Source organism: Terrapene carolina, unplaced genomic scaffold (assembly GCF_002925995.2).
Source record: "Terrapene carolina triunguis isolate 2854851 unplaced genomic scaffold, T_m_triunguis-2.0 Scaffold179, whole genome shotgun sequence".
Classification (NCBI taxonomy): Eukaryota; Metazoa; Chordata; order Testudines; family Emydidae; genus Terrapene; species Terrapene triunguis.
This window is the reverse complement of record NW_020664530.1, coordinates 36,761-56,765: the sequence shown is the minus strand read 5'-3', so window position 1 is coordinate 56,765 and position 20,005 is coordinate 36,761. Positions and strand designations below refer to the sequence as shown.

Here is a 20,005-nt window from a genome sequence, read left to right as displayed (position 1 = left end):
CATCAGCGAGCCACCTGTGTCAGAAGATTCGGGCTAGTAGTGCTTGTACTAGCGCTGTAAAAGCAGCCGTGTAGACATCATTTAGAAGTTGTCTCGGGCTCTGAAGCTCCAGCCCAAGCCACGACTGTCTACACCACTGTTTTTAGAATGGTAGTGCAAGCCCCACTAGCCTGTCTCTCTCAGTCCAGGCTGGGAGCCTCGCTGCTGCGTGCAGTCCACTGGCAGTATAGACGTACCTTCTGGAACAGATTCTCAATGGTATTTATTTAGGTGTCTAAAGATGCATATATGCAGCTAACGGGATTTACAGAAGCACCTGAAGTCAATTATTTCAATGACACTTCTGTAAATCCCACTAGGTGCATATTTGAACCTTCTGGTACCTCAGTACCTTTAAAAATCTGGCCCTTAGTCTCTCTCTACCTCATTTCCCATCTGTAAAATGGGGATACAGGTACCTTAGATAGATGTGATTTATGGATAAGTCCCTCTATAATTTAATGCATATCTTGGGAAATTTCCTATCTGAATACTCTCATTTAAGTCAAAGGGGCTTCTTGTGGAGCATGAACTCATAGTGAGTAGTAGCTGTCAGAATCTGGCCTTGTTGTTGTTTACTTATGATTCTTTAATCCTTATTCTCCTGTTTTAAAATGTTTCAGTCCTCAAGTGAGGGAACAGAATCAGTATGACATGGCTTAAATAATAAATTGCACACATATAAAAAATAGCAAATAGACAAAGGTAACTGTTCAAAAACCATCCTTTGCCTGGAAATTGATTGCCCAAATTGTTTAGTAAATACTTAGAAACAACAAATGCATTTGCAGAAATCCAGGTTGATACCTTAATGATTTGCAAACGGGGCAGGGAGGGAAGAACTAAATTTGTTTTTTCAGACAGCTGTAAGTAGCTGATTTAAGTAATATGTTAGCTTATAGTAAGCTTCAGATCCATACCAATCGGTCTCATTCAGTAATATTATAAGAGTATATTTTCCAAAGGCCAAATCCTGAAGTACTTGTTATTCAGGCATAAGTCCTGCTAACACAAATGGCCCTTAGATGTGAATAGTTCTTGAAAAATCAGTCTGGTATTTTCTGCAGTCAGATACATGGGTATTTTCTTTCATCCTCTATTTTTTCTTCAACAAACATACTTAATGCGGGGAGTGAAAGGAGAAAAAAAACAAGCCATTCTTCCATTTGTGTTCCCCTGTGTCCTCATTCCAGTGTCTCATTATGTCAGTGCAGTACAGGAACTTACTTCATGCTCCTTCCTTTGTCCTTCAGGGCTCAAGTGCCATAGACCAACTGCAGGTTTTTATTAGTTGTCGGCAACAATTGACCTGTTGTTTATTTTCTCACTTTTGCGGGGAAGGAAGTGGTTGGCATTCTAAGGTGCAATATGTACACTAATGCTATCCTCTAACAGTGTTCCGTAAAACCAGGGAAAGTAGAGGCATCATCAGCTTACATTGGTATAGGAAAGGCAGTCTCATCACTAATGCAGTTCTTTGGAGACAGTTCTGCCACCTATTTCTATGCCCTAGTCAAAGATAGAAATAGAATACCATGTAAAAAGCACATGGTACACTAGCCATTGTGCTGTTTCTTTTTCTGATTAAAAATGCTCCTTCCACTGTGTCCATTTTTCACATTCAAACTCCGATACATCTTCAGCCAAACACCGACCACAACTCTGAGCATGGCTGTATGTTTTGAACGCTCTTTGGGCAGATGTTCTGCTGCACATGTGGGAAGGAGGTGCATTAATTGAAAATGTCAGCATATGTCACCAAATATAGTAGTAATTCATATTCAAGACACTCCGCTACATGTGGGGAAAAAAGAGTTTGGATTTGAAATGAAGAAGGCAACAATGTGGTGTCTTAATGTGAAAGTTAGTTAACCTTATTATGTTCATTTCCTAGCCATTTGTATGTTGTATGGAACACACTGATGTTTATGGGGGGCTATTCAGAGATCCCTGTTTTATTAGTTACACTTAGTAGTTCTGAGAGAGCTCTCTTGTGCCTTGGGTCTAATGCGGCCACCAGGAGGTTACCCTGTGGCCACGACAGCGTCCTGAGCGATGATGGGGGGGAGGGGTGTGGCAAAGCATCGGCCCCTTCCCCTTCCTCCCTGTTGCCCCTGGAGGTGCCACTCTGCACGTCTCTGGAGACAGGTGGGGCACAATGCTGAAGGAGCAAGGTGAATTCTCTACCTGTGTGGGGGATCGGGGGCTTAGTGGGGCTCGGACTTCAGCCCTGGGGTGGTTGGGTGGCGGGGACTTAGGGAGCCTGGCTGCAGATTAGGAGTCCAGCCATGTGGCTTCAGACTCCAACCCCTGGCCACGCAGCAGTGGGCTCCAGTCCCTGGCTCTGGCCGCGTGGCACTGACCCCCCAATCCCGCCGGTGGCCGCTGGCCCCAGGCGCTGACCCCATCCGTGCGCTCCAACTTTCAGCCCTAGTCACTGACCCCGGGCACCAACCCTGAGCTCCAGCAGCTGCTGGCCCTGGGTGCAGATCCCCGGCACTAGCCTTGGGCTCTGGCAGGTGGTGGCTCTGGATGCTGACCTCTAGCCCTGGCTGTGCGGCAGCAGGCGCAGACCCCAAGTGCCAGCCCCACACCCCAGAGGCAGCCGACCCCCAGCCCTGGCCGCTGACCCCAGGCACTGCTCCTGGATGTCAACCCTGGGTTCCGGCAGGTGCTGGCCATGGGTGCTGATCCCCAGCCCTGGTAATGCGGCAGCAGGCACCAACCCCAGGCTCTGGCGGGTGCTGGTCCAGGACACTGAATCCTAGACTTGGCTATGCAGCAGCAGGCATGGACCCCAAGCACCGATCCCCAGTAACACAGCAGCAGGTGCCAGCTCCAGGTGCCGACCCCAGCTGCGTGGCAGTGGGTGCTGATCCCCAGCCATGGGCACTGATCCCCGGCCCTGGCCACACAACTGCGGGCGCCGACCCTGGGCTCCAGTGGGTGATGGCTAAGGGTGCCGACCCCCCAGCCCCAGGCGCCGACCCACACCTCCAACCATGCGGTGATGGGGGCACCCATCCATTGCCCCTGGCCTCTGCTTCCTCAGCCCCCACCCCTCCATCCATCCTCCTTGACCCCCACTGCCTCACTCCCCACCCCTCCATCCAGGTCTTAGTTTACCAGGACTTACTGTGAAAAACAAATATCACTTTTCACAGCATTATTTTTATTATTGAGTCCACAAAAATAACCTACATAAATAAATTACAATTATCTGGATGTGTGTAAACATGCATATTTATTTGTTTTTCCTCAAGTTAATAAGTATTTTAGGAAAAAGTGTCAGTGTGGCCAGCAGCAAGAGTTGGTGGCTGCACTCTGAAGCCACTAAAATTTTTATTGTGAGAATCCTGGGTAATGCCTGATTGCTTGGTGCCCCCTCACTTAAATTAGTCAGAGTCTAAACTAAATTCTATATATTTTTTCATAGTTCTATTCAACTATGCATGAGACTCTCACCTGTTACTTTCCTGGCAAGCACAAAACGAGTACAGTATACACTGGGCTTCATTTTAAAAAGCAGCTTTCAATCTGAGGTTACAAAATTGTGGCTGCATCTAGTTTTGGACACAATTTATGGCATATAGATGCTTCGCTACCTGATCTGGGAGTGGAATGAGATAGTTCGGTATGGAAGTGCCATGGATTGCACCTGCAATTAACTCTGGCCAAAATTTGTGCTTTCAACTAATTGCAGGTGCCAAATTGGAGCATGAGGTTCTTTTAAAACTGAGGGCGCTGGGACATATATGTGAGAAAGATTGTGACAGATAAATAGTATGCTGACATGTAAAGATGAGGACGGAGCTGGTGCAAAACACAAGATGGATTATTGAAGAGGAAAGACCCAAGAGAATCTAAAACCATGGCTACATATCCAACTGAGTATCTTGGCTTCAAAAAGATCTCTCTTATATGTGAGCTCCAAGATGCAATAGAAGTTTGAACCAAGCAAATCCCAAGGACTGGACTTTATCTATGGACATATGATAAAGCACTTTGGAAAGAGGGCTAAAGCCAGGTTGTTGGACGGCATAAACGACTGAAGGTACCTAAACAGCGGAAGTCAGCAATTGTTGTTCCTCTTCTTAAGACTGGCAGGGATCCCTCTTCTCCAGGAAGCTAGCAGTTTGTATCTTTCACTAGTCACTTCTATAAGATAATGGAAAGAATGGTACAATCAAGGTTCCTATGGTTGCTTCTAAAAGAAGGGAAGCTAGAACGTACCCAAATGGCATACAGGCCTTTCACTCAACTTTGGACCTCATGGTGGCCTTCTGTCAGCCTGTTATTGATGGATTCTAACTAAAGCCACCACAGTCATCAATAAGAGTCTCTTTTTTTTAATCTCAGTACAGCATTTGATAGAGTCTGGCATGATAAGCTCTTAGTGAAATTTAGAGAGATGGGAATTTGTGGCTAAACGTGCCTCTGGATAAGAGATTTGCTACAGTACAGGAAAACAACAGTAAGACTAAATGGTACTTTTTGTGACAACAAGACCAGTCAGTGTGGGAATTCCTCATGCCTCAGTTTTAAGTCCTCTTCTTTTCCTGCTGAGCTCCTCTGAACTGCCAGGCTGTTTGAAATCATATGCATACATGTATGAAATAGCTATATTGGAGAATGAATTGAATGACAACTTGGTAATTGTAATTAGGCAGTGTAGCAGGGTGGTCCCCTGCTCCTGCCTGGAAAGGCTTAAAACAGCCCTGGCAGAAGGCTGCAGCTCTAAAAGCTGGGCTGATTGGGGAAGTAGCCACAGCTGGGCCATGCCCCAATTAGACCACATCTGGCCTGTATAAAAAGGCTGGGAGCCAGGAGCTCAGAAGTCTCTCTCTGCCTTCAGAGAGAGAAGGGTCTGGCTGCAGCGAGCTAGAGACAGAGTACCTGAGTGGAGCAGGGCTGGGGAAAGGCTGAGGAGCTGGGGAGCTCCAGCCTGGATAGCCCCAGGCTGCGGCCTAGTAGGAGGCCAAGGGGTACTGGGGGTTGCAGAGGGCAGCCCATGGGTAGGCCAAGGCAGCAGGTCCAAACCCAACCTTGCCTGTGATGAGTGGCCTATACTGCAGTCTGCCCCAGGGAGTGGGGGCTAGTTGGTGACTGGCAGTGGCCTTATTCTGAGGTGAGGTAGGGATAGTGGGTGGGGGTTCCCCGGGGAGGGGAGACCCTAGTACTGAGGGGTGTACTGCCAGAGGGCAGCACCCCAGATACAAGGGCACCGGGGTCCGGGAGGGACACGGGGGCCAGAGGTCAGGCGGATCACCGGCCTGCAGGGGGTGCTCCAGGACGCTGGAAGAGCTAATTCCCAGAAGAGACCAGCAGGAGGCGCCGCAGGCTTGAGTCCGCTCCTCTACAGGCAGGCAGAGGAACATAAATTCCAGCTGAGTCCAGCCAAAAAAAGTCCATTTACCATACTATTGGATGGAGAAGGTATTGCTGTTGGAGAAGAACCTCGTATATTTTGGAATGACCTTGGCCACAGAACTAAGGTTTGGACCACAAATGTGGCAGTCAAAGCAAAGAAGAGACCAAAACATCTCTGATGTAACTCCAGTACCAATTTGGGTTCTTGTATTAGGTCTCTGAAAACAACAATCTCCCAATACTTGAATATGCCTCATCTCTCTAGTCACACATTTGCTCCCAGAAGCCTTGCCAAGACTGACATTGTCCAGTCGTCTGCAGTTCACCTGATAACTGGATCTGTAAGATCTACTCCAACAGCAATTTGTGAGTCTGATGTTCAACCTCTTGAGAATCATAGCAAAGAACAGCTAATTTGGTGTGGAAATTGTCTTCATTCTCTAACTGAATGTCATTGTTGAGGAACTGAAAAACCAAATCAAGGCTGAAAGGATTGTCTTGTTTCAAAAGAGGCGTAAAGGCTACTAAAGAAACAGCAGCATTTCATGATGATAGGAAGGTAAGGTGCATAAAGAATCTTGTATGCCCATTAATTCCTCCTTGTGAACCTATTTACTTTGGTAAATATCTCTTTCTTTTGAAACCTTGCTCGAAGGAACACCTGGACTTGGTTTCACTAAGAAAAATGGAAGAAAAGACCATCCAGCAGTGTCAGTGACAAGGCAAACAGATTTATGCGTACACCAGTGGTTCGTCAGACAAATACTTCAAGAATGGTGGTTGTGTGTCTACATCTGGTAGCCTCAATGGAGAGAGTACAAGGAAGAGCATTGGGCCGGGATACACCAATTTGAATTATATGGCTGAAATGAAAGCTATTCTCAGGGCATTCAAAAAGAAAAAAAAAAAGCAGAAATAGAGGTGGATTTTCTCATGATTGTTGACTTGCAAGAAGCAATCCTCAGTTCCTGTTCAAGAAATCAGAATGCTATCAACAATACAGTTCATAAGGAGGCTCGGAGGATCAGAGAGCAAGGCAATAACTTGATTTTTCAATGGATTCCCTCACATGTTGGTATATATAGAAGTGAGGGAGCCAAACTTAGAAGATCAGAAACTCGGGTAGGAATGACAATGATCAAGGATATTAACACGCTATCAAGGAAAATATTAGCTGAAATAAATGGTCAAAAGATAAAATATCCATAGATTTTATATTAAAGCATCTTGGAAAATGACATTTGCTATCATGAGACTGTGGACAAGACACTCCACAGGAATGAAAACCAATAGAGATGGGACCAAGATATATATTCTAGAAGTTGTGTTGGGAGTAGACTTTAACACCTCGCCACGCTTTTGAACATAACATTGCAAGTAAAAGGATGTTCATTGGATCAAGCCCTTCCACAGGACCCTGTACAAGTCACCAAACTCATTCTTGAACTTCAGGGCCTGACATGATTGTGGGACAAGAAAACAGCTGCAACAATGTTAGGACAGATCCTCTTCTAGTGTAAATTGGAATAGCTCTGTGGTGCTAAGATGATTTACACCCTCTGAGGAACTGGTCCATTATTTTTAAATGTTTTCTTGCTAAGGTGCTGTGCCTAGCAAATGGGCTTTTATGGGTGTGGCGTTACAGTCTATATGATTTTATAAAAATATGCTAATGAGCGAATATAATGTAACTGGAATATGCTTCATGCAAAAGGTCTCTTGTAAGGTATCATTACAAAGCTTATAATCTACTGAGTGTGATCATCCTATTTGTATAAATGTACCACTCTTGTATCTGAAACTAGAAATATGAAATATAACTCTGAGGGCCTATTGTAATTATGCAAAGTGTGGGCCATTAATGGTGGTTTGGAATCTTGACTCCCATTAACCAGGACAATTGTCTGCAGATGGGTGTGTTTTACCTGTAAGTCTTCCTGTATACGTGTGTGCTGGCAAGTGCTTAATGAAGTCTTGCAGTGACATGTGATCTTGTCACCTGAACTGGAATTCATCTTTAACCTGGTGTCTTTCCATTGAGAAGGAGGGGGTGGGAACCCAGAGAGGGACAAAGGATTCCCGCCTTATGCAAAAGATTATATAAATGGGTGGAACAGAACAAAGGAGGAGGAGCCATCATGAAGAATCCCCTAGCTACTACCTGAGCTGCAACAAGAGCTGTACCAGGGGAAATAATTGTGCCCAGGCCTGGAAGGTGTCCAGTCTGAGGAAAAAACTTACTGAAGCATCTCTGAGGGTGAGATTATCTGTATTCAGTTTGATTAGACATAGATTTGCGCATTTTATTTTATTTTGCTTGGTGACTTACTTTGTTCTGTCTGTTACTACTTGGAACCACTTAAATACTACTTTCTCTATTTAATAAAATCACTTTTTACTTATAAATTGACCCAGAGTATGTATTAATACCTGGGGGAGCAAACAGCCATGCATATCTCTGTATCAGTGTTATAGAGGGCGAACAATTTATGAGTTTACCCTGCATAAGCTTTATACAGGGTAAAATGGATTTATTTGGGTTTAGACCCCATTGGGAGTTGGGCATCTGAGTGTTAAAGGCAAGAACACTTCTGTTAGCCGCTTTCAGGTAAACCTGCAGCTTTGGGGCAAGTAATTCAGATCCTGGGTCTTTGTTGGAGCAGACGGGAGTGTCTGGCTCAGCAAGACAGGGTGCTGGGGCCCCGAGCTGGCAGGGAAGGCAGGGGTAGAAGTAGTCTTGGCACATCAGGTGGCAGCTCCCAAGGGGGGTTCTGTGATCTAACCCGTCACAATGGGTTCTCACCAACACATTCTCTCTTAAACACCTCCTTTCTCCCACTAGGCCACAAACTTTCAGCTGAATAGTAAGAGTTGTGGAATAAGGCAAGCTCTGTGAACACTTTGTTATAAAAATGCTAGAGTATTCTACACTAATGCAATAATTATTGTGAACTGTGCTGTTTGGGATTATGACTATATAATAGTGCAGTATGTTTTTTTGTTTTGTTGGGTTTTTTTATAAAGAAATGGGTCAGGTCTGACATACTCACATCTCTAGATAAGTGCACAGTGGTGTTTAGGGTTGGCACCTCTGAAGGTAAGTTGACCTAGAAATGTATATTATAGCATACATTTAGAAGTTTCCCAGTAAACATACAAAAAGCCAGGGTACTAATCAGCAAAAGTGCCAGTTTGAGAGAGACCATTTTTATAAGTTGACTCAGCAGAAAATTGCATTTGGTGCGTGTGTGTGTGTGTTTACTTCTTATAAGAAATTATCATTTTATGATCAGTCTTTGTTCATATATTCATGCATCTAAATTCTCACTCAAGCTTGCAGTGTAAATAGATACAAAAATTCAAGAAGTCAGCTTTGGTAGCTTCAAAGGAGAATTAATAATAATAAAAAAAGGTTATATAACACTGTAATTTTAACAGGATAAAGCTGTGAGAGGTTTCCATAGTAACACAGCTGATAGCAATTGACTTGCCCTGGCATCTGGACATGTTTAGGGCTTATGATGTGACTGCAGGCAATACTAGAAGATTAGATTAAAAACATGATTGATATGAAGTTCAGAAATAACACAGCATCCTTTTGTTAGGAAAAAAATACAACCATTTCCAATTAAGTTTGTGCAATTCTGGAGTGACAATTACAGGCTTGTGAAAGTTGCTAATTGAGACTCTGTCTACATTATTATGTGTAAACTATTTTCGGCTATAGCTGTAGCCAAACATGACTGTAACATGCTTTGTGTTCATACACAATACTGTTGCAGACTGGGTTACCCCCACATTCAGAAAGCATGCTAAAATTTTGCAAAAGAAGGTAGATTATATAGCCTGTCTTTAAATAATCCCTGTCCACAGCTGTGTCTACCTTGGTGTTAAAACTGTGCATGCTACAATAGAACTGGAAAACAGCTAGGAAATGGTTGTCCAGAAAAGTTCTGGAAGAAATGTACTTGTCATCTGTTTTCCAACAGGTCTTGCAGTTAGTACAGTTTTACTCCTCCTGTCTAGAGGGCCTTAGTGTTAAATCCTATCTACACTGAAGAAAATACCAGGTATGGGGAGCCAGTTACATCATAGTCATTTTTTTAACTCAGTTAAAACCTAACACGTCTGAGTACCTTGTGAAAAGATCTGAGGCCCCTATTCAGCAAAGCACGTGATCACATTCTTAACTTTTAACTTTAGGCATGTGTTTGAGCCCCATTGAATCAGACCTTAAAGTACGTTGTGGGTATGTCTACACTAGAAACACTACAGCAGCATGGCTACAGATGCGCCGCTGTGGTGTGGACAGTTACTACAGCAATGGAAGAGGTTCTTCTGAGAAGCTTAACTATGTTTCACAGGGCGTGAATTTTTTCACAGCCCTAAGCAATGTAGTTAAGCCAACCTAACTTTGTAGTGTAGACCAGCCCTTGGTTAATTGGGAAAAACAATACATTCTGTGCAACAACATCTCTTTCTGCACAGTTCACTTAAATGAATCACTGTCCAATGAGCATCAAAAAGAGTCTCTCATTTTTGAGAAATCCCAAGAGGAAAATATGAATTAAATGTTGTTGGGTTACGGGGAAGGGGGACGAAGACAGTTGTAGCCAGCTATAGGAAAAGTTTGAGATTGCTGTAATCCAGAAGGTCAGCAGTACTCTGGGGAAGGTACTTATCAAAACATTTTCAAAGCTAACATTACCGTGAGAATAACCATAAAAAAATAATAATGGAGCTCTTCAAATTCCCAGCATGATAATGGTGATGAAGAGGGAGGAAAGGATTAATTTTCTTAGTTCTAAGTCCATGCTGACTTGTTGCTCTGATGCTGTGTTGTAATAAGAATGGTTTGTTTTGCCAGACAATATCTGAATAAGCTTCCATATATTATGCCATTAAGCTTCAGCTATTCATTTTGTTGCATCCAGTACATGCCCTGCTTCCATTAAATTTTATTAATGCATACTTTTCTGTTGCCAAAAACTCTAAATTAATGTGCTGACCATATTTCCTTTTTAGCAGGAGACTGTCACAGCAGGTGAAAAAGAGACAACTGGGATTGCTGAGGAAGGGAGTGAGGTAAATATGAACAGCCGTAGGAGGGTATATGTTCTTTAATATCTCAAGAAAAGTGTCACAAAGTTGTGTGTGTTGGTTTTTTGTTTCCGTGTTATGAATATGTGCTAGCTAGAACATCTGTCAATTCAGCTGAGACCTATTTTAGAACCTATCTGTTGCAGTAGTATACTACAGGGAAACCACACTATAATGCGCCCCTTGATAACACGAATTTGACTATAACGCGATCATAAGATGGCTCCCGCTGCCCCAAGCGCGCCAAAAAAAAAAAAAAAAGCACCGGCCGGTGCGCCACCGAAGCACAAAACAAACAAACAAACAAAAAACCCCCCAGCCCCAAAAAAAAAAAAAAAAACCCCCCGGAGCGCCGCCAAAGAAAAACAAAAAAAGGAACGTGCCTTCCCCACTGCCTCTTCCCCTCTACCCTTGCTTCTCCTTTTGGCGGGAAGAGCCATTCTCCTCCCCAGCTCCTCCTCACTCGTCCTCTGCCCCTTGCACATCTCCCCTGCTCTCTGCCCAAGAGAAATTGACCGGCTTGAAACTGACCGGCTTTAAATGGTAAACTTTTCGTAACCCCGCTATACCGCGACCCCGCGTTTATCGCGATCAAATTTTTTGGACCCCAATCATCGCGTTATAGCGGGGTTTCACTGTATCATAAATATTTTAGGACAGGTAAGAATGTGGTTATGTGGTAGAAGGTGATATAATGTTGTTTCTATTGACATTCAGAATGAACAGAAAATATGCTGCCATGGAGTTTGAATGGCATTAACACTTCCTGTGGATTTGTTTGTCTGGACACACTAATAGTGTCTTTTTAAAAAAAAATTGCTTTCATTCATCATTCCATTTTTCTAGCATGCTAAGCCCTAAACTGAAACAGAAGTTAGAATATAATTATCTTACAATTTTATTTTCTAAAGCACAAATTGGGCATTTCATTAGATATGGTTAAAATCAACTAAATAAAAAGTTTAATGAAATATTGAATTTCTCTTTAAGACCAGGTACCCTCTGATCGACTGTTTGTTTTAGGTTATGTTCTCATATGTGTGAGAGAACATATACTATTTATTCTGGATCCTTGTTTACTAAAATGCAACCTTGACAATGTATTTTAAATTCTGGTGAGAGTAACATGAGGATTTCAGCACTAGTGACTGGAAATTAAATTCAGAAATAGGAAAAAGGATTGAAAAATAAGGAAACTGTAAACTCCGGTAACTCCTCAATTTGGGTCCAATCCTGCAAGATGCTAACTACCTCTCTTTTTATAAGTTTCTGAACTCTGGTATGTATGTATTTGCTAAAATATCATAGACCGATTCACTACTCATTCTGGTTTTAGATGATTGTAACTCCAATGGGCCAAATGCTGCTCTCAGTTATGCTGGTATAAATGTGGAGTAAATCTACTATCATCAGTAAAGTTACTCCAAATTTATGCCAGGGTAACTGAGGGTAGAATTTGGTTCATTGACTTCACTAGAGTTGCTACTGCTTTACATTGGCGTGAATGGAGAATCAAGCCCTGAAGTGTAATGCTGATTTTTTTCCCATTTAAACAGAAAATTATAGGCCCGATTCACCATTGCATTATTCCAATTTTACACCAGCGAAGCTGCATTGAAATCAATGGAGTTACACAGGCATGACACTGGAGTAATATAGTGGTCAATCAAGCCCTACTTCTTTAAAACTGAGGGTTGAAATAATACCAAATACAACACCATCTTTCTTCTAGAGCATTTGGCTTGTCACTCTTGATATGTCTGTTCCAGTATCTTGCATTCAAGAAATCCCTTACTGTCCACAAAGTGCAAGCTGACTAATGTCTTCAAAATGTAACTGTTCATCAAGCTCTCTAATATAGTGTATATGTAAACGCAACCTCTCTTGCATGGCACATTCATCCCTCACACATATGCATCAAATCTCATATTTAAATTGGCAATATTTGTTCAATGCATAACAGCTGCGAAACAGTATCCATCGAGTCTTGTATCCTGCCTTCAGCAGAAGGTGGTATGTGATGCTTGAGAGAGAGACCCACGCACTCTCACCATTATTTGTTTAGCCAATTGTGCAGTTCTGTACATGGGAAATCCATCCAGTCCTCTTCAGGCAATGGATGTATTCCCTAAAGCATGAGCTTTAGTTCCCCATAGCATTATATTAGCTTGCTTAGCTACAATTATAATTAATTATCATAAAAATTATCCAGTCCCTTTTTAAATCCAGCCATTGAGGCCAATCTTAAGTTAGTGAAAACTGGCATGCACTATTCAAGTCAAACATTATGGACTAGATCCTATTAACTCATAGACTTCCCCCAGCAGTAAATACCTTGGGCCGTGTTTCTCCTCTTACTTACACCTCTTTTGTATACAGGAGGGTTTGTTTACAATATGAAATCAGGTAGCATATGTAGATATACAAATACCTGTATTATTCACCACTGCTATCTAGAGTGAAATCATGGTCCCAGTGAAGTAAATGGGAATTTTGCCATTGACTTAAATGGAGGTAGGATTTCATCCTAAATAGCTATGGGGCTAATCCAAGATTTTGAGATATGATAGAGAGACATGGTTTCATTTTTGCCACTTACCCTGGTAATATCGACAAAAACCCATATTTATGATTTTCTTTCTTTTCTTGTTATAGTCTGTCACAAGAATGAATTATCATTCCATTTTGATGCATGCTGTACATACGGTGACTTATGACAAAGGGCTGTCAGCGTCTGACTGTTTCAGTGTACTGTATTTTAGGACTGATATTTGTAAAATTAGAACACGCTTCCTTCATGGAAAATGGACTGCACAAATCCAATAAATAGAAAAGAAGTGTTGATTCTGATCACATCAGATAGCAGGATCAATTTCTGTAGAATTTTGAAGAAGCATAGTGTATAAAATCAATCTAATATGCACTGCCTCCCCCATCTCTCCTCCATTAGCTTCTCTCTGGGTTTTTACAACTATTGTTTATTTAAATCTCTTTTTGAAGCAAGACTGCTGAAATCGGTAGTACAATGAAGGCCTGACCTGATGTCTTTACTCACAAGTCCCATGATGTTTGCTGGTATAATTTGATCTGGCTGCCCGTTAAAGCTGTGTATACTTGATTCTGTGTCAAATGCAATTAAAATTAAAGTCTCTCTATAAATTCACACAATATATTTTAGCTTTTCTTATCTTCTGTAAAGAAAATTGGAAAGATTTGTTTACCAGTCTCATTAAGAGTTAATGATGGCAAGGACCAGTGTAATGTCCAGCAATGATGGCAGCCAACTCAGATTGGATGTGATCAACCTTATCCATGAAGCAGATATCTGATTTGAGGCAACAAGGATTATCAGACTCTTAGCCACCAAAGCCAATTCTGCTAAATGCAACTTGTTAGATGCAGTGGTGGAGGGGAAAGTGAATCATTTTTACCCCCAATTTCACTATGGCATGATAAACAGAAATACCATAATGAAGCTGCTTGGATGTGGCATATGAGTTTTCTATTTGCCGAGCCCCCAAAGCAGATGACACTAGCTGGGAAGGGGATGTGGCCAGGGCATCCATTCATTATGTTTCATGGACAGCTTTCACTGCTGGGTTCCTATAGAGCCGCAGCCCTGTTGAAAGTGGCCCTTCTCCAGCCGAACCCATGTGTAAAGTGCAGTGTAGACCCATTCTCCTCTCTCCTAGAGGCAGATCCTCCAGCAATGCAGCTTTAAGGCAAATGAGCCCTCAAACTCTGCTCTAAAACTTTTTTTTTATTGTAGTGTGTGTTTTATATCTGTGCCCAGTAAGGAGCCATCCCACTATGCAGCCGTATGCCTTTAATCCATTTTTATTTTAGTTAATGCCTTAGGAAACCCTCCCTGTAGAAGTAACTTTTGTCGATGCCACTAAGTATACCAAGGAAGCATCATAACAGGTTTTTCCCATCTTTAATCATAAGGTGCAGAATAGCATCTAACAGCATGAGTCTCTTTGTATTTACTTTGATGTAAATACAGCGACACTCCATTGAAATCAGTGGCATTACCTTGGTATAAAACCAGTGTGGGATCATAATAAAGCCCACTGCATTGTCTAATGGATCTAAATAAGCGAACTGATGCCAGTTTATATCTATCTATCAATCAGTCAAAGCCTGGAGCTCTTTGAAGTGGCCTGGGTACAGTTGGTGAATAGCTGTTGTCCAGAATGATGGATGTGGCTGAACGGTTTCCATTTTCTGTTGGCTGTAGATGGTAGCTATAACTGAAGATGCAGGTGCAGTTGAAAATGCTGTTGTAACTGAAGCCAGTGAAGGTGCTGCTGCAGCTGTAACAGCTGATGAAGGTGACAAACCTAAAATAGAAGAGAAGGAAGCAGTGGTGGCTCAGGTAAGATGTTGTCGGGATGCTTTCTGAAGCACTACACAAGAGAAAATATTGGACTGTTCATGTCTCCTGGCCTGAGTTACCACAACACCCTTTCTCAGGAGAGCGATGACTTATCTGTCCATATTGGCCCCCATTCTGCTTTAAGTGACACTGGTATGAAGTAGCACCACTGACTTCAATGGAGCTATGCCAATTTATACCAGCTGGGAATCTGGCCCAGTGTGCCAAAAATCATTTCTGATGACTTTACAATTGATAGATACTTCTCAGATGTGTTCTGGGGTTTATAACAGGCTCAATTAATCCTAAAGATAAGCAGAAGCTATTTCATTCCATTAGCTATAAATCTGGAGAGCAGTGGCTTGTTAAACAGAGCTTTGAGACTCTTCAGATGTGTTTTTTATCTAACTGCTCTTTTTTTCCCCAATGATAAATAAGATCAAGTGCACTGGTGTTCAGAGATCCTGAGCACATGTAATTAGTCAATAGGAGTGGTGAGTGCTCAACGGGGGAGATTTTCAGAGGCACACAGGGTAGCAAAGGCCTAACTCCCACTTATTCCCATTGGGAGTTGGGTACCAAACTGCCCTTTGTGCCTCTGAAAATCTCCCTCTACACCCTCCTGGCACCTGTGAAAGTTAGGCCTTGAATCCCATGCAACTCTAGAAGAAATAAATTACAAGGATATTCTAGTGTGTGGTCAGGCTGGCTTCCAGCTTTTCAGCAACTGGAGACCAAAGAAAAGACCCCAAGTGGTACTCTGGCACTCTAGGGATCAAGGACTTCCATGTCACAATTACCTTAGGCTCTTCACATCTGTTTGTTTCAATCACGCGCCTGTTGTCTCAAGCTCTTCAGGTTGTGGATTGCTTTTTGTTATGTGCTTATGCAATGCCTCACACAATGAAGTTGAGGCCCCTAGGTCCTACCACAGTACAAATAATTAATAATAATCAGAACAGTCCCTGACCCAGCAATACAAATTCTCTCTTTATGTAGGGTTCGGGGGTATTTTTAACCCAGACTATATAAAATAAACAATTGATAGACCTGGTTATCCTCTGTTCTACCTGTTTCCCCATGGGGGGTTGGGAGAAGAGGTACAGATTGAGATTTGGGAAACTCATTTACACAACCTCTCCCACACACACACATTAATGAACAATGCTACAGAATTGGGGGAGAGGTATTTCCCTTGAGCACCAGGCTGAATTGATATGTTGGCCAGGTGAATAGCTGGCCAATGCGGTCTTTAGCAGGTTGCACACCCCAGACAGCTGCCTAAAATCCTATCTGAATAGGGCTCTTATATTAACATGATTGTAATGAGCTTCACCTGGTCTCTTCTGTCGTTTATGCTGGTGTAAATCAGGGAAAACGTGAATTGGTGTTTAAACTATTGCAAGTGAATATAGTGTGCCTGATTTTAATCTCCCACAAAATTTACACTAGTGTTACTTCACTGACATAAGTGGAGTTACTTCTGATTTACGGCAGTGTTATGGCCTGATCCAAAGTACTTTGAAGTTAGTGGAAGTACTCCCATTAATTTCACTGGAAGTTGGACAGGGGCCTAAGTGAAAACAGAATAAAGTGCAGAGTTTTTTTATCATCTGCTATGGTGACAGTTATAATCCATAGGGAGTAAGATAGAGAATTGACATGGGGAGGAATGGAGACCGGCAGTCACAAACTGGGAGGATATTATCCCTTGGATGCACTAGCATAGTTCTCGTCAGTGAGAAGATCAGCTGTGCACGAGAGGAAAATACATCCGTATTTTCTCTCATAAACAGAAAAGCAAATAAATAAAAGTTTTGTTTCATACTTTTTAGAAATAAAAACGAGGAGTCCTTGTTGCACCTTAGAGACTAACCAATATATTTGGGCATAAGCTTTCATGGGCTATAACCCACTTCATCAGATGCATGGAGTGAAAAATAGAGTAGGCAGGTATAAATATACAGCACATGAAAAGATGGGAATTGCCTTACCAAGTAGGGGGTCAGTGCTAACGAGGCTAATTAATCACGCTCATAACATTTCTCTCTTTTTCTGTTGTTTTTTTTTTTCCAGGAGAAAGTCAGCAGCATCCCTTCACTAGTAATAGAGCCAGCATCAAACAACGAAGGGGAGGGAGAGGAGCATGAAGTCATAGTGAATGAATCCGAAGATGTTGTGAAAGACGTTGGCACTCAGGGCATTGAAAGTGATGCCAGTGAACCTTCCCAGGTTGTAAGTGAGCAGAAAACCATTGAAGAAATCCAAACTACATCCTCTGAAGAACAGCCTGTGTCAGCGGATGATGCAGCCCGTGGAATGCCACCTGGCTTTCTCTTTAAGGTCTACTTGAGTATTTAGTCACTCTTATTTTAAACATTCCTTTAAACCTAGCATCAAGTGTAAGTAAGTATATCCAGGGGCACAGTTTATTTAGGCTGACAGCTATGTGGTTAAACAGCAAAAATGTCAAGCTGTTTTTCCTTGAATTGTTTTTTCTACATAAAGGGGGAAATAAAACTTTACTTGTACTATTCTTTATGTGCAACATGATCCTGTAGAATTATGGCGTTCAGTCAAATGTGCAAGTACACTAATCTAATCAGAGCAGTGAAAATATTGTAATATGTTGGGAGAATTTCTATGGCCTGCATTATGCAGCAGATTAGACTAGATTATCAAAGTGTTCCTTTCTGGCCTGAAAATCTACCAGTGCAATCATGGCCCCGTTGAAGTCAATGAAACTTTTGCAATTGACTTCAATGCAACCACGATTCCACATATTATTAGAGTAGCTTTTAACGTGATCATGTTGAAAAGCATTATATTTTAGTGGGCAGGTCTGAGAAATTCTGCCTTAAGTGTTTGTTGCCTGCCAAGAACCTTTGTGTTTCTTGGTTCCCAGGTACCTGATATTTCTTATTTCAGAATGATTGACTAGTAGATAAGCTGAGCGAAGATGAATGAAGTTCATGTGCTCTGTATTATAATTTGGATAGTTCAGTCTAACAAGTCCCATAGCAAGCCATGGTTATCCCCAATTATTTTGGATTGTTTTTTTCTGTTCTCATACACAAATGTTCTTTGCAAACTTCAAAAATAACAGGTCAGAGTGAGATGTCATGTGACTATGACTTAAGACACACTGACAGTGTTCCTCTATTTTTCACCAAACTCTCGTGAGTTAAGTGAGAATGCACATTACCATTCCTGGCTTTGCTGCAGTGATGCCATGGGATTAGTTGCCATCAAGGAAACTAGAATAGGGTATCTACTTATGGAGATGGAATTATTTAGTTAAAGAAGCAGTTTAACTCTGCAAACAGATTATCTTGTCAATAATTACTAGTTGAAGTGAGAAATATCATAGCCCTAATTTACCAGCAAACAAGAGTGCTTTCCAGTCCACACAGCAGGATTCCCATTACCCACACCTTTAACTGACCACTGGAATTATACCATTTTCCTCACTATTATTTACAGGGAGGATTGCTTCAGGAATAAGATCAAAAGCCCAGAACCACAGATATCACTAGGGCATTAGCATCACTCTAAGTCCCTACTCAGTTTGCCTAAGCTAGGGTGGCCAAATCCTTTCACCCTTCCTCGGGAAAGCCTCCAACGATGCCATTCTATGAATAAGGACAGCAGGATTTGCCCAAGCAGCAGTACTTATGGGATGTTGCAGCATCACCGATCCTCCAAATCCCTGTGAGCTGAATGGACCCACCTGTCATTGAAGGAATGAGTGAATACGTTCATATTTAATATGTGAATTTCTGCCTGGAAGAGAATAGAAAAACATGGAATTAACAGACATAGCAAACAAAAAAAAATTGAGTGTATGTGCAATGATATCAGTTGAAAGAGAGGCAATGCCATGGCAGTGTGTTTGAGAGTTTGAGAGCACAGTACAGGTGCACATTGTTAAATGTGAGTCGCGAAAGAGATAATTTGTTTCTACTTAATTTTTCTTAGTACTTTCCCTAGATGACATCCTCATGTTTTTTATTTTTTTCTTCAGGTTGAAGCACTACATGATTTTGAGGCCGCTAATACTGACGAACTTAACTTAAAACGAGGAGATACTGTACTAGTAATCCCTTCTGAGGCCACAGATGACCAGGTAAACAACCGAGGAACCATTTCTTTTGCTATTTTTCTTTTCCTGGAGATATTTCTAACAGTCTAGAGTTGTTAACAAATGCAGTCATTTAAAATGTCACTGTTAGAACATACGAAGACTAAAACTGTCTTTACTTCATTTTCATCTAAGAGTAAAAGGCAATGTTGATTATAACCTGGAAATGCAGTAGACGTATTTATGGTATGATTTAACCTTCATTATAGGCCAACATTTTTCTAGATTTAATTTGGCTGCTTTAAATCATGGTTTTACTTCTCTCTCTCTCTCTCTCACACACACACACACACACACACACACACACACACACACACTCATTTACACATAGTAGATGCATACAAATAGTGCATTAGGTCACTATAAATCTTGTTTTAACATTGCAGCAAAATTGGTAGTCTATTGTCTGGAACTTATACATATAGATTTGAACAGATCAGAGCAATACAAATTAGGCCATAGAGCATTATGCTCACAAATTGTGTAACCTTACAACCAATTTATGTGTAGTAACTCTGTAGTTTTAACTCTTCCCTCTGGAAGTCTAAATCTCCTACAGTATTGGTTCTGGAAATATCAACTTCTACTAATCCTGCAGTTTCCTACCCAGGCAAAAGACCTGGCAGCCAAACCTCCAGTGGTATAGGCAGAGGCGTAGCGAGCGCCCTCCGTACCCTCCGACCGAAGGGGGCCCCGCAAGGAAGGGGGTCCCTAAAAGTGGCAAAATAAATACCACATTCCAGTTTCTGCATTGTAAGGGGCCCCGCCCGGACATATGTTCGGAGGGGGCCACGTTCGGAGGAGGCCACGTTCTTTGTTGCTACGGCCCTGGGTATAGGCTGTGGAGGACCAGGCCCCCCAAAAAGTGTTCATGTTGTTGATAAAAGATTGGCAACAGAGCTTTAATTTTGTTGGAACATGCAAAGATGTTGTCAAGGCTGTATCCCCACTTTGAACTTTAGGGTTCAAATGTAGGG

At 42.0% G+C, this 20,005-nt stretch overlaps 1 protein-coding gene across 2 annotated transcripts in view; it reads left to right on the top strand.

The window, feature by feature from the left end:
• The window catches only part of LOC112112029 (amphiphysin-like), a 185,809-nt gene that overhangs the window by 161,794 nt on the left and 4,010 nt on the right, over positions 1–20,005 (top strand). The window contains exons 19-22 of one of the 2 annotated variants that reach the window (XM_026654043.1): positions 10,438–10,494; positions 14,750–14,887; positions 16,964–17,230; positions 18,912–19,013. In XM_026654043.1, the coding sequence (XP_026509828.1) occupies positions 10,438–10,494; positions 14,750–14,887; positions 16,964–17,230; positions 18,912–19,013 (564 nt within the window). Of the gene's footprint in view, positions 1–10,434; positions 10,495–14,749; positions 14,888–16,963; positions 17,231–18,911; positions 19,014–20,005 lie in introns of both variants that reach the window. The other variant, XM_026654042.1, reaches the window with a different exon arrangement.